This window comes from Oncorhynchus mykiss, chromosome 15, assembly GCF_057628025.1.
Source record: "Oncorhynchus mykiss isolate SJ-2025 chromosome 15, ASM5762802v1, whole genome shotgun sequence".
Taxonomy (NCBI): domain Eukaryota; kingdom Metazoa; phylum Chordata; class Actinopteri; order Salmoniformes; family Salmonidae; genus Oncorhynchus; species Oncorhynchus mykiss.
Window position 1 is genome coordinate 29,588,200 of NC_143036.1, and position 27,959 is coordinate 29,616,158.

At 44.3% G+C, this 27,959-nt stretch overlaps 1 protein-coding gene across 9 annotated transcripts in view; it reads left to right on the plus strand.

Annotated features, from left to right (window-relative positions):
- LOC110489951 (calcium voltage-gated channel auxiliary subunit beta 2a) overlaps positions 1-25,159 on the plus strand; it is a 112,247-nt gene extending 87,088 nt beyond the window's left edge. For 5 of the 9 annotated variants that reach the window (XM_036944241.2, XM_036944239.2, XM_036944242.2 and 2 more), the window contains 7 exons: positions 6,102-6,182; positions 6,874-6,932; positions 7,567-7,676; positions 10,640-10,794; positions 17,494-17,589; positions 18,392-18,574; positions 22,777-25,159. In XM_036944241.2, the coding sequence (XP_036800136.2) occupies positions 6,102-6,182; positions 6,874-6,932; positions 7,567-7,676; positions 10,640-10,794; positions 17,494-17,589; positions 18,392-18,574; positions 22,777-23,556 (1,464 nt within the window). In that variant the 3' untranslated portion in view covers positions 23,557-25,159. The remainder of the gene's footprint in view (positions 1-6,101; positions 6,183-6,873; positions 6,933-7,566; positions 7,677-10,639; positions 10,795-17,493; positions 17,590-18,391; positions 18,575-22,776) is intronic. The other 4 variants (XM_090199829.1, XM_090199830.1, XM_090199831.1 and 1 more) reach the window with 1 other exon arrangement.
- The last annotated feature ends 2,800 nt before the right edge of the window (positions 25,160-27,959 follow it).

Sequence of the window (27,959 nt, forward strand, 5' to 3'; positions counted from 1 at the left end):
TCCATGTTTATTAATAATACGAAACACGAATCTCCAATACAATACAATACTACAAAAACAAAACGTAACGAAACCCTAACAGCCTATATAGTGTGAACACAGGGACACATAGGACAGGAACAATCACCCACAAACACACAGTGAAACCCAGGCTACCTAAATATGGTTCCCAATCAGAGACAATGACGAACACCTGCCTCTGACTGAGAACCATATCAGGCTGAACATAGAAATAGACAAACAAGACAAGAAACATAGAATACCCACTCAGATCACACCCTGACCAATCAAAACATAGAAAATACAAAGTAAACTATGGTCAGGGCGTGACAAGAACGAAGTTCAACAACGGTTTGAAACCGTGTAAAAACACATATTTGAGCTGATGCATAGGCTGATAAGCCCGAGCCCGGAAAAAATAAAGAACTGAATTAAAATGATTGTGCCGTTATAGAATACACAGCCCACCGTATTATACACATGGCAGAAAAACATAAAACATAACTAATTTAAGATGTCTTTGGTGCATCATTGGTCTAGCCTATACTCCAAAATGAAACAAATGGACCTTTGTGTGTAGACTGTATTATTATGCATACTGGATGGGCTGGCTACCTTTATGCTACGCTCTAAAATGTCTATCCATGAGTCTGGGAGAGAACCTGTTTGGTTCATTGGTTGTGCACTTGTCGGGGCAGCGAGAGCATGCTCAGTGGTTGATGCTTGGAGTGAAGTGAGTTTTCTTATATTTATTTCTCAGCTGCTGTATTAAGCACATGCTCCACTGTAAAACCGAAGTAGCCTACAAAACGGACCAGTGGGAAAGCACGCGGCCTCCATTCGCTAGTCGCTAGTCGAGTGAATACAGATGACATGTATCGTTTCCCCTGCCCCTGTTCCTGCCCATTTGATAATGGGCCATTCTAAATCGAAACTTAATTTTTACCTATTAGCAAAGACGAGATTAAATTGAGAATAGTCTGTCTGAATGGTGGGAATATGATCAGTTGATGAGAAAACGGCTGTGCAGCCTGAGGCAAGGAACAGAGCTCAAGCTTTTTTTGCGACTTTCTCAAGTCATCAATAGCCTGTTGTAACGGTGTGCGCTGAGAGTCGGGAAGCAAGTACAGGGAGTGAGTGTTTTAATCAATTAACACAACATAATACAAAATAAAAAACACGAACCACGCACAGACAGGAAACTGAAACAGAAACAATGACTCCTGGGGAAGGAACTAAAGGGAGTGACAGATAAAGGGCAGGTAATCAAGGAGGTCCAGGTGAGTGTCATATTGCGCTGATGCGCGTAACGATGGTGACAGGTGTGTGCCATAACGAGCAGCCGGGTGACCTAGAGGCCGGAGAGGGAGCACACGTAACACCTATAATCATGTACAGTACCAGTCAAATGTTTGGACACACCTACTCATTCCAGGTTTTTTGTAGAAAAGTTTTTTGTAGAAAATACATTTTATATTTGAGATTCTTAAAAGTTACCACCCTTTGCCTTGATGACAGTTTTGCACACTCTTGGTATTCTCTCAACCAGCTTCATGAGGTAGACACCCGGAATGCATTTCAGTTAATTTGTGGAATTTCTTTCCTTCTTAATGCTTTTGAGACAATCAGTTGTGTTGTGACAAGGTAGTGGTGGTATACAGAAGATGTGGTAAAAGACCAAGTCCATATTATGGCAAGAACAGCTCAAATAAGCAAACAGAAACGACAGTCCATCATTACGGCAGGGCGGCAGGGTAGCCTAGTGGTTAGAGCGTTGGACTAGTAACCGGAAGGTTGCGAGTTCAAACCCCCGAGCTGACAAGGTCAATCTGTCGTTCTGCCCCTGAACAGGCAGTTAACCCACTGTTCCCAGGCCGTCATTGAAAATAAGAATTTGTTCTTAACTGACTTGCCTGGTTAAATAAAGGTAAAATAAATAAAATAAATAAATTACTTTAAGACATGAAGGTCAGTCAATCCGGAAAATGTCAAGAACTTTGAAAGTTTCTTCAAGCTCAGTTGCACAAGCGCTATGATGAAACATGAGGACCACCACAGGAAAGGAAGACCCAGAGTTACCTCTGCTGCAGAGGATAAGTTCATTAAAGTTAACTGCACCTCAGATTGCAGCCCAAATAAATGCTTCACAGAGTTCAAGTAACAGACACATCTCAACATCAACTGTTCAGAGGAGACTGCGTGAATCAGGCCTTCATGGTCGAATTGCTGCAAAGAAACCACTACTAAAGGACACCAATAAGAAGAAGAGACTTGCTTGGGCCAAGAAGCACGAGCAATGAACATTAGACCGGTGGAAATCTGTCCTTTGGTTTGATGAGTAGGTGAACGGATGAACGGATGATCTCCGCATGTGTTTCCCACCATGAAGCATGGAGGAGGAGGTGTGATGGTGTGGGGGTGGTTTGCTGGTGCCAATGTCAGTCATTTATTTAGAATACAAGGCACACTTAACCAGCATGGCTACCAGAGCATTCTGCAGCAATATAGCATCCCATCTGGTTTGCGCTTAGTGGGACTATGATTTATTTTTCAACAGGACAATGACCTAACACACTTACAGGCTGTCTAAGGGCTATTTAACCAATAAGGAGAGTGATGGAAGTGCTGCATCAGATGACCTGGCCTCCACAATCACCCGACCTTAACCCAATTGAGATGGTTTGGGATGAGTTTGACAGCAGAGTGAAGTAAAAGCAGCCAACAAGTGCTCAGCATATGTGGGAACTCCTTCAAGACTTTTGGAAAAGCATTCCTCATGAAGCTGGTTGAGAGAATGCCAAGAGTGTGCAATGCTGTCATCAAGGCAAAGGATGGCTGCTTTGAAGAATCTCAAGTATAAAATATATTTTTATTTGTTTAACACTTTTTTGGTTACTACATAATTTCATATCTGATGTTTCATAGTTTTGATGTCTCCACTATTATTCTACAATGTAGAAAATAGTAAAAATAAAGAAAAACCCTGAGTTTGAGTTTATTTTATTTTTACAAGGACAGTGCACATTCATCAACGTTTCAGTAAAAGTGCCGGTTTTAGCCAGCAGGCTAATTTTCAACCGCAGTCCCTGGGCAGGTTATTAAAAACAATTACAATATAGACAATCATTGAGCAGTGAGCACACGCAGAGCAACATAGGACAAGCAAGACATAGCATACAGACAGAGCAACATAGGACAAGCAAGACGTAGAATACAGACAGAGCAACAAAATTCATAAAAGCAACAAAGTGTTTCCACACCTCACAAGCTACAGACAACAGACAACATGGAAAGCGATTATGTTCACACATCTGATTGCCCTTTACCCATGTATTCATACATTTTGTGAAAGTGTGATAGGTGGTGCAGTGTGTCCAAACTTTTGACCGGTAGTGTATGTTTTGATTTCTGAGACATTGTAAGGTTTGTATCATTCACAACTAAATCTAGCATATAGGACCTGTTTCAAATGATCAGTTTACGCTCAACATAGCCACTTCATACAGTATGCGCAATTGCTTCGTAATGGGAAAAAATATCCCTTATTTTTTTTCCAGATAAATTCAATTATATTCTTCTTACTATAAAAGCGTATAAAATAAAATAATGGCACAGGATTTATAAGTATAGATTTTCTTCATGTCCTCATTTTTTAAAACTTAACAAAATGAAATAGTGGATATATTGTGATGGTGTATATTAAATTGATTTATTCAACTTTTTTAAATCAGCGGCTTGTATCTGGGGAGGCCTGGACATGCTAAACGTGTTAATTAATGGTAAATTACCTGAGACCGCCATCTTTTGCATGACAATAACCGGCTGACAAAATGTCATGACCGCCACAGCCCTAATCTACAGTGACAGCTATTAGCGTCCGTGTTGGTTTGGTTGTGTATCTTTATCACAGCAACATGAATCAAGTGTGACCTCCATTAGAACAAATACAACAATGAAACAACTCCCATAAAAAAAACATTATTTTGTCAAGCACTGCCATATTAATACACAATTTCAGAGGAGTGTGCGTGTGTGTGTGTGTGTGTGTGTGTGTGTGTGTGTGTGTGTGTGTGTGTGTGTGTGTGTGTGTGTGTGTGTGTGTGTGTGTGTGTGTGTGTGTGTGTGTGTGTGTGTGCGTGTGACTTTCTATGCCTGCCTGTGTGTGTTTATGTGTGTGGGCCAACCTCATACACATAACCCACACACATACACACATTGCATACACAACAATAGTTCTCGGGTCATTGTGTGCACTCCATGTCTTGACTTGATGCAAAGCTTAGCAAACAGAAAACTCCTCTCCATTCACATTTCATGTCCTTTCTACTTGAAACATTATATTTATTGAGTTTTTGGTTTTCTTTTTACAATAATCAGATAAAGAGGTGCAGTCTCGTCTCCTTTCCAAGACCATGCAACTACAACAACAATGGAAACAATAGCCACCATTTCCCATCATCCAGCAGCGTGCATTATTTTAGTAACAATAACCCTGTAGCCTAGGCCAGCGAAATGTGGCCTAAAATATTTCAGCGTCCTGACCGGTAGTGCTCCAGACTTGGATGCTCTGGCTTGCATCTAGCAGCACTTTCCCCGCTCTGATGTAACGAGAGTTCCCCAGGGACAGCCAGTGACGGCAGCAGATGTTAGCAGTTGAAGAAAAATGAAAGAGAGGGAGACGGACCGAGAGAGACAGATACAGGAAAAGAGAGAGCTAGAGACAGAGAGAGAGAGAGAGAGAGAGAGAGAGAGAGCAAGAGAGAGAGAGAGCTAGAGAGAGAGAGAGAGAGAGACAGATACAGGAAAAGAGAGAGCTAGAGACAGAGAGAGAGAGAGCTAGAGAGAGAGAGAGAGAGCTAGAGAGAGAGAAGGGGGGGAAGAGATGAAGACAAAGAGAGAGCGAGAGAGTTGGAAGGGGAGAGAGCGATAGACAGGAAGACTGCGGAGAGAGGCTAAGACACAAAAACAGGGTGAGATGGAACAACAACAAACAAAAACAGCAAGAGCGGTAGATACTGTAGTTAGCAGTAATATTGAGTTGTGAAAAAAGGTAGTAAAGGTGTGACAGACTGTGCTATCGCCTCTCTCTCTCTCTCTCTCTCTCTCTCTCTCTCTCTCTCTTCATCCATCTGTCATAGCTGTCTCCAGTAGTGCTCAGATCACGCACTGTCGCTCCTGCGGAGGTGAAAGCGGTTTCATTTTCCCGGCGAAGCGATGGCGTGTCAGTCTTGTCTGTCTGCCGGTGCGTTCCTCAGACATACTGCACCGTCACACCGCTGGAACTGTGACAGCACACACAGATGTGGCATTAGAGGTCTACTGCCTCGCTGTCACCCGCACACACACACGCATACCTCTGAAGCTGTCACTGAGATGCACTGAGCTCCCACTCTGTCGCTGTGTGACTGGGTTTCTCTGCTAGTTTGTTTCAGTTCTACCGTTTCCTACCATTTTAGTTCTTATCATCCTTGTTCTGACTAACCAGTTCCTCTACTGACATTCCCTTTTGAGTAGATAACAATAATGAGATTCTGTTCAGTATACCTTGACCTCCACACAGATTTGGATTGTTGTTCTTATGTTAAGCTGCTTGTCAATTCATTACGGGGTCAGTGAATTCAGTTCAGAGATGATCTTAGTATTTGCTCTGTCTAGAGTGTCATTCAGTATAACGTCTTACCGTTTTATATTTACTCAAAATGAAAACAAAACACCCCTATTTCTATGGACCAGAAAACTATGATGAATGAAGGGATACCAGTCCCAGATTGCCCCTTTAACTGGCATCCTTCATGTGTGTTGAGTGCAGACTGGGGCTCACAGTTAGAACAACTAATTTCATAGTTTGCCAAGTTCCTTTCAGTTCTAATAATTGGTACAGTGTGTTTTGCCTTTTCCCCTGGACATTACAGTGTGTAATGTTGAGTGTGCATGCTTCCAAAATGCCGCCATTATTTCCTATTTAGCGCACTACTTTTGACCAGGGCGCTGGTCAAAAGTAGTGCACTATGTAGGGGGGCAGGGTGCCATTTGGGCTGCGGCCTCTGTATAATAATCCCCCTGGATGTGAAGCTGATGGGTTGTTTTCTGTCGCCGGGCAGACGGAACACATTCCTCCATACGACGTTGTGCCTTCCATGCGACCTGTGGTCCTGGTTGGACCGTCACTGAAGGGCTATGAGGTAACAGCATTGTTATTATAAGGGTTGTTATAAGTTGTTATGCAGTTGTTATAAGGGGTTATCACTGACACTACCACCCTCACCACTAGTACATTATATTTAGATCACTACTTGTTAAGTTTGCCAAATCCGGTAACTTTCCCCAAATTACCAGGTTTCCCAGAAACCCAGGGAATCTTCCAAATGGTAATTCTGGAAAACCTGGACATTTTGGGGAAATTACTTGAATTGTGCAACCCTACTACTGGTACTAGCACCACTACTACACTCACTAATACATTCTGTTTACACTAATTCCACTTCTACTACTTGTTCTCATTGTGGACATATGGACACACCAACAGAGCAGAGCTTTGTCTCTGTGGTTAAATGGGAGGCAGAAAGGGGAGGTTCCTCTGGAACCTGATGAGAACAGGACACACTAAGCTGAGGAGGAGCACAGTTGTTTACATGGGAAAGGCTGAAGTGCTGTCCGTCAATTCTGAAACAACAGTCTGTGCTGTCCGTCAATTCTGAAACAACAGTCTGTGCTGTGGGGCTCCCTCTCTCACCAACAGAGAGCTTGCTTCAATTCACCAACCAACCCACCCATGCAAACACACACACACACACACACACACACAGTCTGTTTTCAAAATGATGGTCGTTCCATAAATGTTCACTGTGTTTTTCTTATCCCTTTTGCTTGCAGGTGACAGATATGATGCAAAAGGCACTGTTTGACTTTTTGAAACACCGATTTGAAGGGAGGTACGTGCTTTTCTTCCTTCCCCCTCTCTTTTTCCCTGTTCAGTCTGCTCTGCCTGAGTCCTATAGGCTGGTATTTAGTCGTCCCGGGAGGTTTTGCCGAAGGAGTATGTAACAAGTTTGTTTGGCCTGGAGATGTGTGCTAGCTGTTGCTTTAAATAGGCCTTCTCCATGTCCTTAATAGGCCATAGTGGGCCCTAGTGCAGCGCAGGGTTCTCCTCAGCTCCTCTCCTCTCCATGCACCAGTCCCTGCCTGGGCTTCCTGGCCAGTCTCCCATCCACAGTAAATAAATGATGTTACAAAACTCATACTGTACTCATACTGTAAACCGTATTTATATTCTTCTCAGAGTGCAAGCCTTTTGATCATTAGCAAGATGTTTTACATATGGTATTTGACTATAAGCATACTCACACCATCTCTGTCCTCGTCTACTAAACCTTAGAAATCACAACTCTCCCCTCTTCATATGGTGATTTGGTTGCTATCCCCTTTTTATTTGGAATACAGTCTTCTTTCCAAGTGTTACATTTTGCATTGCTATTGATCATGAATCAAGGCTATTTGATTCGGAAATCAGAGCACGCTCTATTCTCTCTCTGACCAGTTATTTTTTTTTCTCTGCCTTCCTATCAGAATATCAATCACTCGTGTCACGGCAGACATCTCTCTTGCCAAACGCTCGGTCCTCAACAACCCTAGTAAGCACGCCATCATCGAGCGCTCCAACACACGCTCCAACCTTGGTAAGTTCTGGAAGTATGAGACCTCTGTGTTCCTCTAGTGCCCTTTGTATTTAGAGAGACTAATTGCATAGAGAAAAGGGAAGGAGTAAAAGATTAAACAAAGCCTTCTGATGTGTCCAAAATGGCATCCTATACCTCATACAGCAGTGGTGGAAAAAGTACTCAATTCTCTCTCGTAGAAGTAAAGATACCTTAAAAGAAAATGACTCAAGTAAAAAGGAAAGTCACCCAGTTAAGATACACTTGAGTAAGTCTGAAAGTATTTGGTTTTAAATATACTTAAGTATCAAAAGTAAAAGTATGAATAATAAAAACAAATCCTTATATTAGGCAAACCAGGAAATCCAGGGTCACACTCCAGCGCTCAGATATCATTTAAAAACAAAGCATTTGTGTTTAGTGAGCCCGCCAGATCAGAGGCAGTAGAGATGACCAGGGATGTTCTCTTGATAAGTGTGCAAATTGAACCATTTTCTGTCCCGCTAAGCATTCAAAATGTAATGAGTACTTTTGGGTGTCAGGGAAAATGTATGGAGTAAAAAGTACATCATTCTCTTTAGGAATGTAGTGAAGTAAAAGTTGTCAAAAATATAAATAGTGAAGTACAGATACCCAAAAAAACTACTTAAGTACTTTACACCACTGCTATACACTATACACTCTTAGAAAGAAAGGCGCTATCTATAACCTAAAAGGGTTCTTCGTCTGTCCCCATAGGAGAACCCTTTGAAGAACCCTTGTTGTTTCCAGGTCAGACCCTTTTGATTCCAAGTACAAATGTTTTGTGTTCCATGTAGAAAGAACCCTTTTCCACTGAAGGTTCTACATGGAACCCAAAATTGTTCTACCTGGAACCAAAAAGGGTTCTCCTATGGGGACAGCTGAATAACCCTTTTGGAACCCTTTTTACTAAGAGTGTCGTTCACGACTTTTGACCAGGGGAAATCAAAAGTCTAAAGTAGTGCACTATATAGGGAATAGGGTGCCATTTGGAAGAAAGCCTTGAAGATGGTTATAGTGCAGACCTACAGATGTTGGAAGGGGACGATTGACCTGTCTGGGGATGTGATTAAAAAGGTTTGTGTTTGGAACAAAAGATAGGGAAAGAGAGGAGAATCCAGAAGCCTGCTGCCAGATAACAAGGTCAAGAACCCAGCTGATTTTACCAGGCTTGATTAACAAGCTGCGGTTTAGAATGAAACAGATTCCTCAGCTCTGACCTCACAGGGGTGGCCGGAGAGCCAACGGAACTATGGAAGCCACAGTCCTAATCTTTGTATTGGATCACTGACATGAGCAACGGTGCTCTGTAATGTTACTCCTGGGTAGCATCCCAAATGGCACCCAATTCCCTATTGAGTGCACTACTTTTCTGACGTGCCGGTTGCTCGGGCAGCGATGTCCCGGGATTAAAGCCCTTTCTGTGGAGCCTCAGACGGAGCGTGGATGGATGCTAGTAGCACCTCCCTCTGTCTACCCCCACTGCCCCACTCATCTTTAAAGATACTTTAAGACTGGGTTACACTTAAAGCACTGCACAGCTCTGTACAACCTCGGTGCTCCACTTTTGATGACAAGCTCTTCAACTGGAAGCCAATGCAACTGTATAATTATTTAATCACTTCAGGGACACACGTGTTGACAGTGCGCTGAACCCGAACTCTGTCTCGATGGCAATAGATAGGAAGACTTTTCTGAAAGCAACAGTTGTTCCCAATGTGGCTGAAGTTATTTCAGGAATCTCTTACAAGCAGACCCATCGCTTGAGTTAAGCATTTGTGTAATTGAGTTAGTGTGTGAAAAGTAATATTATGCGGCCTATGTTGCATTCCAGTCACAGCTGTTAGTTCCTGTTTGATTTCGGCCTAGATATCATCAAAACCCAGTGTTTCCAACAGGAAGCGTCTGATATGAAAAACATCATCATAAAATGCATCCCAAATGGCACTCTATTATTCTCTTTGTAGGGCACTGCTTTTGACCATGGCCCATAGAACTCTGGTCAAAAGTTGTGCACTATATATAGGGATAGAGAGGGATTTGGGATGCATCCATAATGTATTATAATCACCAGACACATCTGGACTCTCCACTCAATTTCCGGCAACACGCGTGTCTTAGTCATTGCAGCAGTGGATGTGCAAACACAAGTTTGTTTGAGCTTCTAATGAAATGTAACGAAGTGAAGTGTTGCTTGAAGGAGATTTCCTGGACTGTCTGTGATTTATGTTTATGACCTAACCACGTCTATCTGGGGGGGGAAAGTGCATTAGCTAATACATGTTCTCTCACGTTAAATGGGATACTTCCGTATTTCCGCATGATCCTATGGCCATTCAGTTTTGATAATCTCTCCTCCTCTCGAAGCCGCATAACTGAAGGGCGGAATGAAAGCGGATTTATGGCTTGACTCTCGTTCTCTCTCCCTCACTCTCTCTCTCTCTCTCTCTGTCTCGTGTCTCTCCAACCCTAATGCTCTCCCTCTCGTTCTCTCTCCCTCACTCTCTCTCTCTCTGTCTCGTGTCTCTCCAACCCTAATGCTCTCCCTCTCGTTCTCTCTACCTCACTCTCTCTCTCTCTGTCTCGTGTCTCTCCAACCCTAATGCTCTCCCTCTCGTTCTCTCTCCCTCACTCTCTCTCTCTCTGTCTCGTGTCTCTCCAACCCTAATGCTCTCCCTCTCGTTCTCTCTCCCTCACTCTCTCTCTCTCTGTGTGTCTCGTGTCTTTCCAACCCTAATGCTCTCCCTCTCGTTCTCTCTCCCTCACTCTCTCTCTCTCTCTGTCTCGTGTCTCTCCAACCCTAATGCTCTCCCTCTCGTTCTCTCTCCCTCACTCTCTCTCTCTGTCTCGTGTCTCTCCAACCCTAATGCTCTCCCTCTCGTTCTCTCTCCCTCACTCTCTCTCTCTCTCTCTCTGTCTCGTGTCTCTCCAATCCTAATGCTCTCCCTCTCGTTCTCTCTTAGTAGCTGAAGTGCAAAGTGAGATAGAGCGTATCTTTGAGCTGGCCCGGACCTTGCAGCTGGTGGTTCTGGACGCAGACACCATCAACCACCCGGCCCAATTGGGAAAGACCTCCCTGGCCCCTATCATCGTCTACGTCAAGATCTCCTCTCCTAAGGTGAGGCCAAGCAAGGCAAATAAGTGGTAACTTACATCTAGTCTGGTTTCAGTCAGTCACCTTCGGTACACGGGAGGCTACTCGAAGAGAGAGGGCGGCCAGGTTCGGGGGTACCCCCCCGCCACTTATGTCTGCCTCAGTCAAGCACTGGCTTCCTCTCTTCATAGACTTCTTAAGGATGGGTCCGGTCACCTCAGTGATCCGGTTCTACGTAGACTTTCGACACTGGGCTAGCTAAATGAGCTTTGCATGTCGTGCTAGCCAGGTTGTCTTAACTCGCCGAGGCGAGCTAGCTATAATACCTATTACTGCCTCCCCACTGGTGTTGCTGGGCTAGCTAGCCTAGCTTATGCTAAAAAGTGTCCTTGCTAACGTTGGCTAGCATGCTTAACTTCCTTGAGTAAAACTTACTAGCTTTCCCCCAGCGTTATGGCAACCCCATTCCTATTTTAAGTTCCTGGAGTTGGAGGGAGTGACGGAAATGGGGTTTAAGTGCACCTCCGATGTAGAAGCAGCCCTCTGAGCACTTGGCTGGGGTAACTCCCGGAGCGTGGGGCCAAGCATGTGTCTGAGTGACCAGTGCGCCCCTCTGCAAAAACATTACTGTGACAACAGTGGCCCCACGTTTGGCAGACGGCGTACTACGTCAGCCATTGCCAGAGCCCCCTGTGCTTATATAGGGGCCAGGCTTCATGCAGGCTATACAGTCTCACAGAAGCACAATGTATGTTGGAAGCTTGTCCATACTTAATGCTACCTGCCCCCCGCGTTCCACAGGGGTAGATCAATCTCCCCAGGGTGAGTATGACAAGTTGGGTCACTGTGCCCATGGCTGGTTCATTACTGGGATTCATTGATTCCTGCCTGTAGCTCACTAATCACTATGAGGTGTCTAGTGATGCAGGTTATGGGCTCTATAGGCGATGAGTTGTTGGTAGCGGAGTCGAGGGAATGAGCAGGGTTGGACACGACCACGCTATTATCCCACATGCAGTCTCTGTGGTTCATAAGAGCCCCCCAAATGAGCTGTCTGTCTCCAGCTCAACACTTTACATTCCTGAAAATGAGATTCAATTACCAATCACCCCTGTCTGTTACAACAGAAGGGGTCCGTTTTTCAGAGCTACCTGTCCAATTTCCAGCTAGGTTACAAGGCGTTTTGTCGCTAGTACCTATGACTGGTTGGTAGGGTAACCTCCATGATTAACTTTTGTTCCCTGGGTCTATGTTTTATGTGTGCGGTCCAGCGCTGGGTGCCAGCTGGTTACTGAAACGCATCTTACTGCCTGAACCTGGTGAGCCTCGTTGTGACAACAGTGCCTTCATGTGGCACTGCCAACCGGGGTACGTCACTGATCGCCAGAGCCCGTGTACCCAGAGTGGGCCGGGCTTTAGGCAAACCTTGGCACATAAACACAGTTTTTTTCAGCCAAGTTCCACAGTTTTGACGGGTGGAACTTTGACGGGTATGTGAGTTCAATTTTCGCCCGGGATCATGCGAACAATGATGTCAGGGTACAGGCTAGAACTTGTTGTGCATCCCCCACGCGTCTGCAGCATCATCACGTCGACTGTTCTTGAGGGAGGAAATATCCTCCCGTCTCTAGAAGCAGGCAATCTGAGTGGTTCCTATGTCGAAGACCCGGGACTTCTAGTACAGCCGGTATTCCTGGTTTACGGAAACGGACGGGACTTTGCGTCCTATTCTCGAACTACGTGCCCTCAGCAAGCACCTCAGAGTCTACAAACTCAGAATGCTCACCATCCGATCGCTATTACATTGATTGGCTGGTGGTAGAGTATGCACATATTCTCCAACCGCTCAGGCGAATAACCGCTCCTCGGTCACTTGAAAAAAAACTGCCGCTCCAAATTCGTTCCATTTATTAAACTCACCATTTAACCAACACCAATCTACTATTGTGACCACCCGGACCTACCATTTGGTTTTGAAGTGTTGAAACCAAACCATATGATTTGAATGAAAACTATGTTAATTAACAGAATGAAAAAGTGACTGTAAGAAGTGCTCATCATTTGAAATAGGCTACATTAAATGACGTTACATTAAAAGGCATATAAACACTCTCTAACTAGGTCAAGAACCAGACAGGTAAACTGACTTAAATACAAATGAAACAAAAATACCTTATTAGGCTTAGTCTACAGTTCCTTTGAATTCATTTTTACAAACACCAGAATTTGTCATCAGGCTCATGCGATGGTGCCTGGAGATCAGGCCAGCAGTGGAGAATACCCTCTCCGTGCTTGCAGAGCCACTGGGAGTCTTCAGGCCACTTTTGCCAGGCTGGGCAGGGATGCAGAGTTGTTTTTAAAAATGTGTAGGCCTAAATGCTTTTTGGCAAAAACGGAAAGCTCCTTGGAAAACATAACATGTCATGCCTATTGGGCCAAAATCTATTTCAGCCTATTGTATAGATAATATAACTTTTAAGAAGTCAGATTTTTTGTTTATAAATACTTAGCTAGCTACCCACCTCATTCCCTTCTGTTAGCATGTGCACATAGTAAGTACACCATCATGCTTTAGGGATAGGTGTCTTTTCGGATTCCACAATGATTCTTTAGTTGTGAACACTAGGTCACCACTCTACCTCTCTTGGTCTTGGTCGTCCTCATCTTTGTCACTTTGATTTTGCACCTGTGTGTTTTATCATTTTCTTTATGAAAAGATTTAGCGAACTCCATGACAGTAGCTAAAGCAAGGGGCTATAGAATAACACAAATAGCCTACAATGCATGCTGGACCGGGCATTCCCTGAGTGAAGTGAACGGTACTGGAGTGAAATTGGAGCGGGGGGGGGGGGGGGGGGAGTAGAGGCTGTCCCAGGTATGGAACATTTTCGGCAGGGCCGATGTCGATTTTTAGGCATTGTGGGAAAACGCGCAGTGACTTCTATTTTTCGCCATGAGGTATCCCACGGTGAAGTGGGTGCACCGGGATGGCTTACCTTTGATTCTTGTGTCTCCCCAGGCAACCTTATTTCGCAGAGATCATTAACCTTTTAGGCGGGGACCCGTGGAAACACCCGTTAGGCAGGCACCTGTTGTCCCAGGTGCACTGGCAGGTATGGTAAGCGATCCTATGGGCCTGACCACTAGAGGCCAATCTGATGGCTAGAGGTTTACCTCTGAATGTTATTGCTACCAAGGGCGCCCTCCATGAGAGAACTGTATGCGAATAAGTGGCAAGCATTTGCGCTCTGGTGCCAAGATAAAGGACTTTTCAGTGCTCTGTAAGGGACATCCTTATGTTTCTACAGGTGCTTTTCAAGCATTCTCCACTTTAAAAGGGTACATGGCCTCTGGAGTCGGTGGATCAGAAGATACTCTCCTACAAAACCTTCCTGCTCATGGCTATGGCCTAGGCTAAAAGTGCTGGGGACCTCTGTACACCCTTGCTGTTCTCAGTAGGCCCCGGGCGTCCAAAAGCGGCCTTCGCCCCAAAAGTAATGGCTATGTCCTACAGGTCCTATTTACCTGTTCGCCTCCTGCTATTGCTTCTGAAGAGCAACAAAGGTTACATGCCCTGTGCCTGTTGCGAGCTTTACGCACGTACATTAAATGGACCCGGGATATCCGGTCATGTGACCAACTTTTGGTCTGTTTTGCTAATCCAGCTCGCGGCAGGGCACTCTCTAAGCAGCGTCTCTGCCACTGTATTGTGGATGCTATTGCCCTGGCATATAGCAGCAAGGGGCAAGGATTACCTACCAGTGTCCAGTACACCAGGGGTCTGGCAGCGTCTTGAGCATTGTTTAAAGGGTTGACCATAGGAAATATTTGTGCTGCTGCGAGTTGGGCATCACCACATACACATGAGGTTTTATAGCTTGGATGTGTCTGCTCCCAGTATAGAACACCGCGTGCTTGCGCTTGGGACAGGGGAAAGTCATTAGACAGGGCGCCGTTTGCGCAATGCCCAGACTGCCGCATCTGGAGTGGTCAGGTTGGGGTGGTCTGCCATGGGCCGTTTCATTTAGTATCCGTTGGGTCGTGATTATATTTCGCAATAGTTTGTTGCACCAAAGATGACTGACTGAAAGGGAACGTAACGCTATGACTATAACTACTGTTCCCTGAAGGAGAAAAACGAGGTACGACACCTGTTTGACCCCGCACCGCCCGTTCCTGGCCTCGGTGAAGAGCGGTATTAAATTGAAGGAATGAATCCAACCCTCACGCTTATAACCTGTGGAAGGCAGGGCTTCCAGCGAGGCTTGGATTTCATTGGCCTTGTCAGGCGTGATTGTAGATCCTTCATCCAAAGTTGCGAGATTGCTACTCCCCATACATAGTGTGTTGTACTTTGTTTCACTCCTTCATGGAACAGTAGTTATAGTCATAAAGTTACGTTCATTCACAATACACAATTTCCATTCCACAAATACATGTGGTAGTTTACATGGCATATCAAATCATGACATGTCAAATTTGCAATGCAAAAAGTCTGGGAGTGTTATGGCTTGGGTGTAGAAGCTGTTTAGAAGCCTCTTGGACCTATACTTGGTGCTCTGGTACCGCTTGCCATACGGTAGCAGAGAGAACAGTCTATCACTGGGGTGGCTGGAGTCTTTGACAATTTTTAGGGCCTTCTTCTGACACCGCCTGGTATAGAGGTCCTGGATGGCAGGAAGCTTGGCCCCGGTGATGTACTAGGCCGTACGCACCACCCTCTGTAGTGACTTGCAGTCGGAGGCCGAGCGGTTGCCATACCAGGCAGCGATGCAACCCATCAGGATGCTCTCGATGGTGCAGCTGCCTTTTGATGCTCTGAGGACCCATGCCAAATGTTTTCATTAGGTTTTGTCGTGCCCTCTTCACAGCTGTCTTAGTGTGCTTGGACAATGTTAGTTTGTTGGTGATGTGGACACCAAGGAACTTGAAGCTCTCAACCTGCTCCACTATAGCCCTGCCGATGAGAATGGGGGTGTGCTCGGTCCTCCTTTTCCTGTAGTCCACAATCACCTCCTTTGTCTTGATCACGTTGAGGGAGAGGTTGTTGTCCTGGCACCAAACGGTCAGGTCTCTGACCTCCTCCCTATAGGCTGTCTCATCGTGTCATTGATCAGGCCTACCTACCACTGTTGGGTCATCATACTGAATCTCGGGGTACTAGCAGTTTGCCCCAGTGTATTACATGGTTATTATTCCAATACTAACCTTTATTTTCTAGTCATGTATTCAGCCAACCTTCCATCTCACACACAGTAATAATATACAGAACTTTATTATTATAAAAAAATTGACTACATCGTTCAAACAAGATACTAAGTAGTTCAAACAAGATCGTTCCAAGTGATTTTTTATTTTTGTTACCTTGGGCTTCAGGGCTTCCATACATAATATGTGTCAGTGTGTAAAGGTAGAAGCAGGGCAGGTAGAGACTGATCCCCTCCAGACAGTATGAAAGAAGTGAGTGACAGATTGATGAAATGAACAGAAGACGAGAAGTAGTGAAGTAGTGAAGTCGTCTCCTACTGGTTTATGTCTATGGATGTCCCTGGTGCATTGGGGAGCCAATGGTGTATGGATGTGTCTTGTCACTGTTCATATCGCCTTTTTCTTACTGAATGGCGACCTGCTCCAGTTTTTAAACATGGCCTTTTTTTTAAAGCTCCGTCTACTCAGCTCGTCTAAATGGGAGAGAGTCAGGTGTGTGATTCATCACGCTGACCTTCAGCTGTCTGCAAATAACACAATAAAAACCCTGCCATTTCAGGAACATAAAAAGGGAACGAAGGCGTAGCTGAAGATGTGTGAAATACGGCCACTAAATCAACGTTTTGTCAGCCTGAATCACATCTCGACGGGATAAACCGTCTGACACCTCTCGTCTCCTCTTTTCATCAACCACTGCTGCTGTGAATCAGTAGAATCACAGTTCTACTGTGCTACTGATGTTGGATTGAAGTCTCCACCTTGCTGCTACATTGGAGTTGACTTACGTTACAGTGCCGACGATGCTGTGATGTGATGGAGTTGACCTTGTTAGGGTGTGGACGATGCTTTCATGTGACGGAGTTGACTCTGTTGCGGTGTTGACGATGCTTTCATGTGACGGAGTTGACTCTGTTGCGCCGTTGACGATGCTTTCATGTGACGGAGTTGACTCTGTTGCGGCGTTGACGATGCTTTCATGTGACGGAGTTGACTCTGTTGCGGTGTTGACGATGCTTTCATGTGACGGAGTTGACTCTGTTGCGGTGTTGACGATGCTTTCATGTGACGGAGTTGACTCTGTTGCGGTGTTGACGATGCTTTCATGTGACGGAGTTGACTCTGTTGCGGCGTTGACGATGCTTTCATGTGACGGAGTTGACTCTGTTGCGGTGTTGACGATGCTTTCATGTGACGGAGTTGACTCTGTTGCGGCGTTGACGATGCTTTCATGGGACGGCGTTGACATTGCTACGGTGTCCACGCGCTTTCATGTGACGGAGTCGACTCTGTTGCGGCGTTGACGATGCATTCATGTGACGGAGTTGACTCTGTTGCGGCGTTGACGATGCTTTCATGTGACGGAGTTGACTCTGTTGCGGCGTTGACAATGTTTTCATGGGACAGCGTTGGTTAACATCGCTACGGTGTCCACGCACTTTCATGTGATGGGAATGGGATTTGTTGTGGTGCTGACGGTGTCGTGACTCTCATGCCCCTCGCTCATATTTCCCACAGGTTCTGCAGAGGCTCATCAAGTCCAGAGGGAAGTCCCAGGCCAAGCACCTCAATGTCCAGATGGTCGCTGCAGACAAACTGGCCCAGTGCCCTGCCGTGAGTATAGCCACACCGCTGGCCAGAGGTCTACCTGGATCACACCCGCCGCACGCCACAGCTATTACAATCTGGAAGGATACTGTTTCTTTGTGCAGATTGACGATTTGGGTCTCTGTGCCTCAAGCCTCTATTGATACCATAAAGGAGACTGTCAAGGGTGGAGAGGAGGAAAACTTGAGAAGACACGCACTCAAGTTACTTGAAGTCTTGTGTAAATCGTGCACTGACGTTGATTTGCGTGGAGGTTTTTTGAGTTGTGTGCGTATATATCTCCCGTCAGGATTCTGCCCTTATATTAATAATACTGTTGTGGAATGCTTCAGAAAGCCTCATATCTCCTGCCAAATCTATTTCAGTCCTTCTGTGATCTTCTCTGGTTTTCTTTTAGAATATGATCCCAAACATCACAGGCTTGTGAAAAAATCCACCCTAATGTAATTCCAATAGCATCGCATCCCTGGTGGTATTTAGCTTTTAAGAGTCTCCCTGATCTGACTATTCTTGCCAAATGAATATTTAATGCTATTAAATTGGTTATTTTGTCTCTGATACAGTTTTAGTCTAACTTAATCCAAGAAGCATGTCAGTTTCTTGTAAAAAAAAAACAACAACAAAACAAGGTGCAAAGTCATTTGGAATCTATAAAATAAAGTATCTAAGAAAAAATAGATCCTCTCTTATAAAGTTGTTATCTATCGTTGACCCATACTAAGCTCACACCTGTACTGTTTTGGGCCCATAAAGACACTAACAATACTGTTTTCCCCTCTGTTTATCTCTCTCCATCTCCCTCACTCAGGAGATGTTTGACATCATCCTGGATGAAAACCAACTGGAGGATGCGTGTGAGCACATGGCTGATTACCTGGAGGCCTACTGGAAGAGCACCCACCCCGCCAGCTGCAACCCCCCCAATCCGCTGCTGCCCAAGGTGTCCACGGCCGCCCTGCCCTCCAGCCCCGCTCCTGTCTCCAGCATGCAGGTACAGGCGCTAACCAGGCTCCGGGCCATTGTGGGCGGCCTGCTCCGGAGCCCAGACAAGGAGGAGGACAGGGAGAGCAGGGAGGGCAGGGAGACAAGTAGCTCACTGGCCGTCAGCAGTCTTTACTGCCACAGAGTCAGCGCCATGGCACACTGACCACGACAGGGAAGAGCAGGACAGAGAGAGAGAGATGAAGAACAAAGAGATACAGAGATACAGTGAGAAGGAAAATGAAAGAGAGAGGGAGATGGGGGGGGGGGGGGGGAGGCTGAGGATGCAATGAGATGTAGAGAAACTAATAGGAAGAGGCATCGAGAGACGAGAGGTGGCATGACTAGTGGTGGGCCTGCTAACCATGACTGAACAAGATCATTAAGCCTTGAAATTACACCGACAAATCTGGAGCTTGTGTTTAGAATTGGTTCAACACGGCTGGTTGCTATCCTTTGAAAAAATGAATTCTTACAGGCAGAGGAATTTTGCACGACGCACTTTTGTCAGTTTGAGAATAATGATCTATTTGAAGTGTCTGTATTTAACTGCAGCGAACAATTCGTCTGGGCCATTTGATCGATGCAGATCAGTTTCATGTGAATTTCAAATGTCCACGTCTTTTCTCCGTCCCCATGCCTTGCTGAAACTCCTGACAATGAACGTCCTTTTTAAACTACTGAAAATGATTCTGACGAGTGAGGTTAACATGTGTGTGATTGCGGTGAGTGAGAGGTACTCAGTCAAAAGAGCGGTGTGGACTTCAGGTTTAGATTCCCATGGTGATTCAGCCTTGGTCCTGCAGACTTGGGTGTGCATCCCAAATGGCACTAATGGCCCTATGCAGTGCACTACTTTTGACCAGGGTTCATAGGGCTCTGGTCAAAAGTAGGGCGCCATTTGTAAATCAATCAAGTTCAAACTAATATGATTACTTTTTGGGAAACGTTTAGTATTCTCCAGGACCACAGTCAACCTTTCTAGGGTTGATCCTTTCATTTCAACCTTTGAGTGTGCAGTGCAGTACACGTGTGTACTTCTACAAGTGTGAGTTTGAATTTCATGCATGTGGGTTTGCGTGTGTGTTTGATTTGATATACTTTATGGATGTGGTTGGAGTGTGTGTTTGATTTGATATACTGTATGGATGTGGATGGAGTGTGTGTTTGATTTGATATACTGTATGGATGTGGTTGGAGTGTGTGTTTGATTTGACATACTGTATGGATGTGGATGGAGTGTGTGTTTGATTTGATATACTGTATGGATGTGGTTGGAGTGTGTGTTTGATTTGATATACTGTATGGATGTGGTTGGAGTGTGTGTTTGATTTGATATACTGTATGGATGTGGTTGGAGTGCGTGTTTGATTTGATATACTGTATGGATGTGGTTGGAGTGTGTGTTTGATTTGATATACTGTATGGATGTGGTTGGAGTGTGTGTTTGATTTGATATACTTTATGGATGTGGTTGGAGTGTGTGTTTGATTTGATATACTGTATGGATGTGGTTGGAGTGCGTGTTTGATTTGATATACTGTATGGATGTGGTTGAAGTGTGTGTTTGATTTGATATACGTTTTGGATGTGGTTGGAGTGTGTGTTTGATTTGATATACTGTATGGATGTGGTTGGAGTGCGTGTTTGATTTGATATAATGTATGGATGTGGTTGGAGTGTGTGTTTGATTTGATATACTGTATGGATGTGGTTGGAGTGTGTGTTTGATTTGATATACTGTATGGATGTGGTTGGAGTGTGTGTTTGATTTGATATACTGTATGGATGTGGTTGGAGTGTGTGTTTGATTTGATATACTGTATGGATGTGGTTGGAGTGCGTGTTTGATTTGATATACTGTATGGATGTGGTTGGAGTGTGTGTTTGATTTGATATACGTTTTGGATGTGGTTGGAGTGTGTGTTTGATTTGATAAACGTTTTGGATGTGGTTGGAGTGTGTGTTTGATTTGATATACGTTTTGGATGTGGTTGGAGTGTGTGTTTGATTTGATATACGTTTTGGATGTGGTTGGAGTGTGTGTTTGATTTGATATACGTTTTGGATGTGGTTGGAGTGTGTGTTTGATTTGATATACTGTATGGATGTGGTTTAAGTGTGTGTTTGATTTGATATACTGTATGGATGTGGTTGGAGTGTGTGTTTGATTTGATATACGTTTTGGATGTGGTTGGAGTGTGTGTTTGATTTGATAAACTGTATGGATGTGGATGGAGTGTGTGTTTGATATACTGTATGGATGTGGTTGGAGTGTGTGTTTGATTTGATATACTGTATGGATGTGGTTGGAGTGCGTGTTTGATTTGATATACTGTATGGATGTGGTTGGAGTGTGTGTTTGATTTGATATACTGTATGGATGTGGTTGGAGTGTGTGTTTGATTTGATATACGTTTTGGATGTGGTTGGAGTGTGTGTTTGATTTGATATACTGTATGGATGTGGTTGGAGTGTGTGTTTGATTTGATATACGTTTTGGATGTGGTTGGAGTGTGTGTTTGATTTGATATACTGTATGGATGTGGATGGAGTGTGTGTTTGATTTGATATACTGTATGGATGTGGTTGAAGTGTGTGTTTGATATACTGTATGGATGTGGATGGAGTGTGTGTTTGATTTGATATACTGTATGGATGTGGTTGAAGTGTGTGTTTGATTTGATATCCTGTATGGATGTGGTTGGAGTGTGTGTTTGATTTGATATACTGTATGGATGTGGTTGAAGTGTGTGTTTGATATACTGTATGGATGTGGATGGAGTGTGTGTTTGATTTGATATACTGTATGGATGTGGTTGAAGTGTGTGTTTGATTTGATATACTGTATGGAGGTGGTTGGAGTGTGTGTTTGATTTGATATACTGTATGGATGTGGTTGAAGTGTGTGTTTGATTTGATATACTGTATGGAGGTGGTTGGAGTGTGTGTTTGATTTGATATACTGTATGGATGTGGTTGAAGTGTGTGTTTGATATACTGTATGGATGTGGATGGAGTATGTGTTTGATTTGATATACTGTATGGATGTGGTTGAAGTGTGTGTTTGATTTGATATACTGTATGGATGTGGTTGGAGTGCGTGTTTGATTTGACATACTGTATGGATGTGGTTGGAGTGTGTGTTTGATTTGATATACTGTATGGATGTGGTTGGAGTGTGTGTTTGATTTGATATACGTTTTGGATGTGGTTGGAGTGTGTGTTTGATTTGATATACTGTATGGATGTGGTTGGAGTGTGTGTTTGATTTGATATACGTTTTGGATGTGGTTGGAGTGTGTGTTTGATTTGATATACTGTATGGATGTGGATAGAGTGTGTGTTTGATTTGATATACTGTATGGATGTGGTTGGAGTGTGTGTTTGATTTGATATACTGTATGGATGTGGTTGGAGTGTGTGTTTGATTTGATATACTGTATGGATTTGGTTGGAGTGTGTGTTTGATTTGATATACTGTATGGATGTGGTTGAAGTGTGTGTTTGATTTGATATACTGTATGGATGTTGTTGGAGTGTGTGTTTGATTTGATATACTGTATGGATGTGGTTGAAGTGTGTGTTTGATTTGATATACTGTATGGATGTGGTTGGAGTGTGTGTTTGATTTGATATACTGTATGGATTTGGTTGGAGTGTGTGTTTGATTTGATATACTGTATGGATGTGGTTGAAGTGTGTGTTTGATTTGATATACTGTATGGATGTTGTTGGAGTGTGTGTTTGATTTGATATACTGTATGGATGTGGTTGAAGTGTGTGTTTGATTTGATATACTGTATGGATGTTGTTGGAGTGTGTGTTTGATTTGATATACTGTATGGATGTGGTTGAAGTGTGTGTTTGATTTGATATACTGTATGGATGTTGTTGGAGTGTGTGTTTGATTTGATATACTGTATGGATGTGGTTGAAGTGTGTGTTTGATTTGATATACTGTATGGATGTGGTTGAAGTGTGTGTTTGATTTGATATACTGTATGGATTTGGTTGGAGTGTGTGTTTGATTTGATATACTGTATGGATGTGGTTGGAGTGCGTGTTTGATTAGAAATTGATTTGTATATGGATACAATGCATTCAAAATCATAGAGGATAATCCAAAAAAGTGTTTTACTCTGCATTAGGTGTGTTGGTGTGTCTAACTGTACTAACGGCCGTGTTGTTTGTTTGTGTTGCTAACCCCAGGGCAGCGGGGCAGAGCAGAAAGCAGGGGACAAGGCAGGACAAGGTGGGGAGAGGAAGGGCTCCAGGGAGGACCACCACCATCACCACCACCACAGCCAGCATCAGAGCCAGGAGCAGCCAGACGGGGAGAGGGAGGATGAGGAGGAGGAGGAGGAGGAGGAGGGGAGGCCCCTGAGGACAGAGTCTTCCAGGAGACCCCAGCACATCCACCACCGCTCCTCCTCCCAGCGGACTGAGCAGCACCACAACAACCACCACCACCATCATCATACTGGTGGCGGTGGTAGCCGGGGCAAGGGCCTCTCCCGGGGGGAGACACAGGACTCAGAGACCCCCGAGAGCCGGGAGAGCAGAGAAAGCAGAGACTCAGCCTACATAGAGCCCCGCACTCACCTCCTCCACCAGGAGGAAGAGGAAGAAGAGTTTGGAGAGGAGGAGTATGAGGAGGAGGGGCTGGGAGAGGGGGGGCACCCTCAGCAGGGGCGCTACGAGGCTCCGCCTCACCCCAGGGACCACAACCACCATCACCATCACCACCATCACCGTGGCGGCACTGGCGAGGAGGCGGACCACGTTACGACAGGACACCACCGCTCCAAGGAGCGCAACGAGCAGGACCACAACGAGCGCAACAAGCCGCGCGGTCACCAGCACCACCAACGACCGGCCCGCGATCACCACCAGTACTATGACCGAGACAGGGACAGGGAAGGGGAGGTGGCCCCCAAAAAGAGGGGCGACACAGGGGACTGGGCCAGAGACCCCTATATTCACCAGTGACAGCCCAGCCCCTAGACCACAAACCCCCTCACACACTGAGACAGTGGTACTGTAGGACTCACCCCCCTCTTTCCCAAACCATTCTGTTGTCCCATCTTGCTGCTATACTCTTAAGCCCCTGCATCCCCTGTTTATGTCCGCTTCCTTTGTAAAGCCTGCTGCATCCTTAGCAACGGCAGTATTTTGATCATATATAGATATGGATATATAAATATATAAATGTGTGTATCAATACATAGACGTTGTCGTTTATGTGTGGATATGCATGGATCTTCTCAAATATGCATATTTTCAACCTGTGTTTGATAACGCATGACACAACAGCAGAATTCTCTTCTGTACTGTGCTTTCTGTGATTAGCGTTTTTAAATTGTATTTCTATATTGTTTTTTTCTTTTTCTTACTGCCACTTGAACAATAATTTGTTCATTCAGACTACTGTTAGCGGTGACTGACTGAGAAGTGGGAAACCAGGTAAGGTTAAATGCTAAATATTTGCAATTGTTTTATCTTTGTTTAATTCAAATGTTCCTGTTTTCTTTCTTTCCTTCTTTTTTTAGTTTTTTTATTCTGCTAATTTTCGGTGTTTGGTCCTCTGACATTGGTTCCTCTGGTGTTGATGCTGCCTCTCCATTGGGGCACACCTTAGTCTTGCCTTACAAGACAATTAATAGTGACATGACTTGCTGTCTTACATTACAGTACTGTTGTTCTATTTATAAAGGGTCCAGAAACATTTTATAACATTGATAACACTCTGTTCAGCACTTTTAGCACAACATTCTGTAGACTGATTCACAGTGTTGGTGTCCGGTGTACAGCGATTTGATATTTTAGGGTACAGTTATCGGGTCAAACCAATCCACTCACACACTAGGGGACTTTTATCTATGATGAAATGTCTTTTTTAAGTTTGACCATTTTCTAAGGACAGTTCCATGTACTTAGTACAGTCCAATTAGCTATGAATGTGCATTATGAGGTATTGTGAGAAATTTGCCAATTGTCCACTTTTTCTTTTGAAAATCAATCACAACCACTGAATGATATCAACTGGATGAAAAAGGGAAGCCTTTCTGCTAAGCTACTGTGGTCAAGAAATGTCGTAAAGCCCCAAGTTATAACCGGAGCCATACATTTAGAAACGTTTTCTCTCTAAAAAAATATTTATTTTCAAATATATGGCTCTGGTTATAACCTAGCACAGTTGAGGTTAGGGCCAACTCCTAACTTAGTTCAGGCTGCCCTCTGTAAGTTAAGTAAGTTAAGGGAGTTGATGTGCCCCAAATTGCACCCTATTCCCTATACAGTGCACTACTTTTGACCAGGGTGCACTATGTATGAAATAGCGTTCCATTTGGGATGCACCCCTAGGGTATCCTGTCCCTCTGTTTACATTACCATCAACCAACCGGTCCCCTAGAACAAGTCTTAGTTTTTAAATGTTATTTTTGCCTCAAATATTATGATTATAATGTACAATCCATTTATATGCTACTGTAGTAACACTACACATTTTTAAGAGTGTACATTTGTATGTACATATGTATAAATACAAAAAAATAAACTTGGCAACAAAGGATTTATGTAGAGGACAAGAAAATCAACTGGTCTTAGATTTATTTGAAATACGTTTCAGGAAATGCTGTTTCTTACATACCTGTGGTGTCTGTCTGTACTTTGTGTGTCGGCAACAGTGTGTACGTGCGTGCATGTCTGTGTCTAAAAGTCATCGCTTCCTCTGAGAATGACATTCACAGCTTACGTTAGTACTCTGACCAGGAATGGCCCACCAGGACATGGGAGAGATGAGAAGAGACAGAAGTGAAGAAGACTGGTCTGGTCTAAGAATAGAGACCTCTGAAACCATCCTGAAACTCCCAGGTGGAACCAGCTGCCTCCGAGTCGCCATGACGCCATGGACGTCAACAGCAGAGAGAGAAGGAGAGACAGAAGGGACTGAGAGCGAGAGAGTAGACAGGTTTAAATAAGGCAGAGAGCAGTGTTTTACTTCCCACTGTCTCTCCAGAAATGGACTGGCCATAGGGCAGTTAGGGCGAACGCCAGATGGACTGGTCCATATTTAGCCCAGTGGGCTGGTCCATCTTTAGCCCAGTGGGCTGGTCCATCTTTAGCCCAGTGGGCTGGTCCATCTTTAGCCCAGTGGGCTGGTCTAAATTGGAGGTTTTGCACAGAAATATCATTATCTGGCTAATAATGGGGTCCTTGAGGAAAAACATAGTCCGTGTGTTAGAAATGCCCATCCCGATGTCTGGTCCCAGTCAGTCCCTGCAGAGAGCAGTGTATTACTTCCCAACATTTCTCCTCAGGTCCCAGAAAATACACCAACTCGAGTCACTCTTAAAGCTGCATCTCAATTTTAGTGAATGGACAGTCCCTTTATCTTGTTACACTGCAGAGTACCAACAACAAAAAGCAACCACTTATGCTGTTCCTGGGTCAGATTTAAACCACAGATAGTGGGGTCTTAGAGGCCTGTCAGTGGAGCCATTTTAATCACTTTTCTAGGGCCATTCCTAGATGCTATTTCTCCTCCCAGGAAGCCAGGGAAAGTGGGGTGAGCTGAGGTCATTGTGAAGGTCTGAGTTCTGACTCCAGCACGGGAAGTATGGGAGAGGTGGCCTGTAAATTGAAGCCCATATAGGATATACAGTACCAGTCAAAAGTTTAGACACACCTACTCATTCCAGGGTTTTTCTTTATTTTGCCTATTTTCTACATTGTTGAATAATAGTGAAGACATCAAAACTATGAAATAACACATATGGAATCATGTAGTCAGCAAAAAAGTGTTAAACAAATCAAAATATTTAATATTTTAGTTTCTTCAAAGTAACCACCCCTACCCCGGTCAACAGCACTACACTCCCCACAGCAACTCACCCAAGCCTCCCCCATTTCTCCTTCGCCCAAATCCAGATAGCCGATGTTCTTAAAGAGCTGCAAAATCTGGACCCCTACAAATCAGCCGGGCTAGACAATCTGGACCATCTCTTTTTAAAATTATCTGCCGAAATTGTTGCAACCCCTATTCTGTTCAACATCTCTTTCGTATTGTCTGAGATTCCCAAAGATTGGAAAGCTGCCGCGGTCATTCCCCTCTTTTGTGGGGGAGACACTCTAGACCCAAACTGCTACAGACCTATATCTATCCTACCCTGCCTTTCTAAGGTCTTCGAAAGTCAAGTTAACAATCAGATTACCAACCATTTAGAATTCCACCGTACATTCTCCCCTATGCAATCTGGTTTCAGAGCTGGTCATGGGTGAACCTCAGCCACACTCAAGGTCCTAAACGATATCATAACCACCATCGATAAGAGACATTACTGTGCAGCCGTATTCATCGACTACAAATACCTAGGTGTCTGGTGAGACTGTAAACTCTCCTTCCAGCCTCACATTAAGCACCTGCAATCCAAAATTAAATCTCGAATCGGCTTCCTATTTCGCAACAAAGCATCCTTCACTCATGCTGCCAAACATACGTTCGTAAAACTGACCATCCTACCGATCCTCGACTTCTGCGATGTCATTTGTAAAATAGCCTCCAACACTCTACTCAACAAATTGGATGCTGTCTATCACAGTGCCATCCATTTTCTCACCAAAGCCCCATATATTACCCATCACTGCGACCTGTACTCTCTCGTTGGCTGGCCATCGCTTCATACTTGTCGCCAAACCCACTGGCTCCAGGTCATATACAAGTCTCTGCTAGGTAAAGCCCCTCCTTATCTCAGCTCACTGGTCACCATAGCAACACCCACCCGTAGCACGCGATCCAGCAGGTATATTTTACTGGTCACCCCCAAAGCCGATTCCTTTTTTGGCCACCTCTCCTTCCAGTTCTCTGCTGCCAATGACTGGAACGAACTGCAAAAGTCACTGAAGCTGGAGACTCTTATCTCCCTCACTAGCTTTAAGCACCAGCTGTCAGAGCAGCTCACAGATCACTGCACTTGTACACCATTTATAAACAACCCATTCAACTACCTCATCCCCATACTGTATTTATTTATTTTGCTCCTTTGCACCACAGTATCTCTATTTGCACATTGATCTTCTGCACATCTACCAGTCCTGTGTTTAATTGCTATATTGTAATTACTTCACCACCATGGCCTATTTATTGCCTTACCTACTTATTTAGTACCTTACCTTATTTGCACTCACTGTATATAGACTTTTCTTTTTTTTCTACTGTATTATTGACTGTATGTTTGTAATTCCATGTGTAATTATGTGTTGTTGTATGTGTCGAACTGCTGTGCTTTATCTTGGCCAGGTCGCAGTTGCAAATGAGAACTTGTTCTCTACTAGTCTACCTGGTTAAATAAAGGTGAAATAAATAAATAAAAAAAATAAATTGTCCTGTTGAA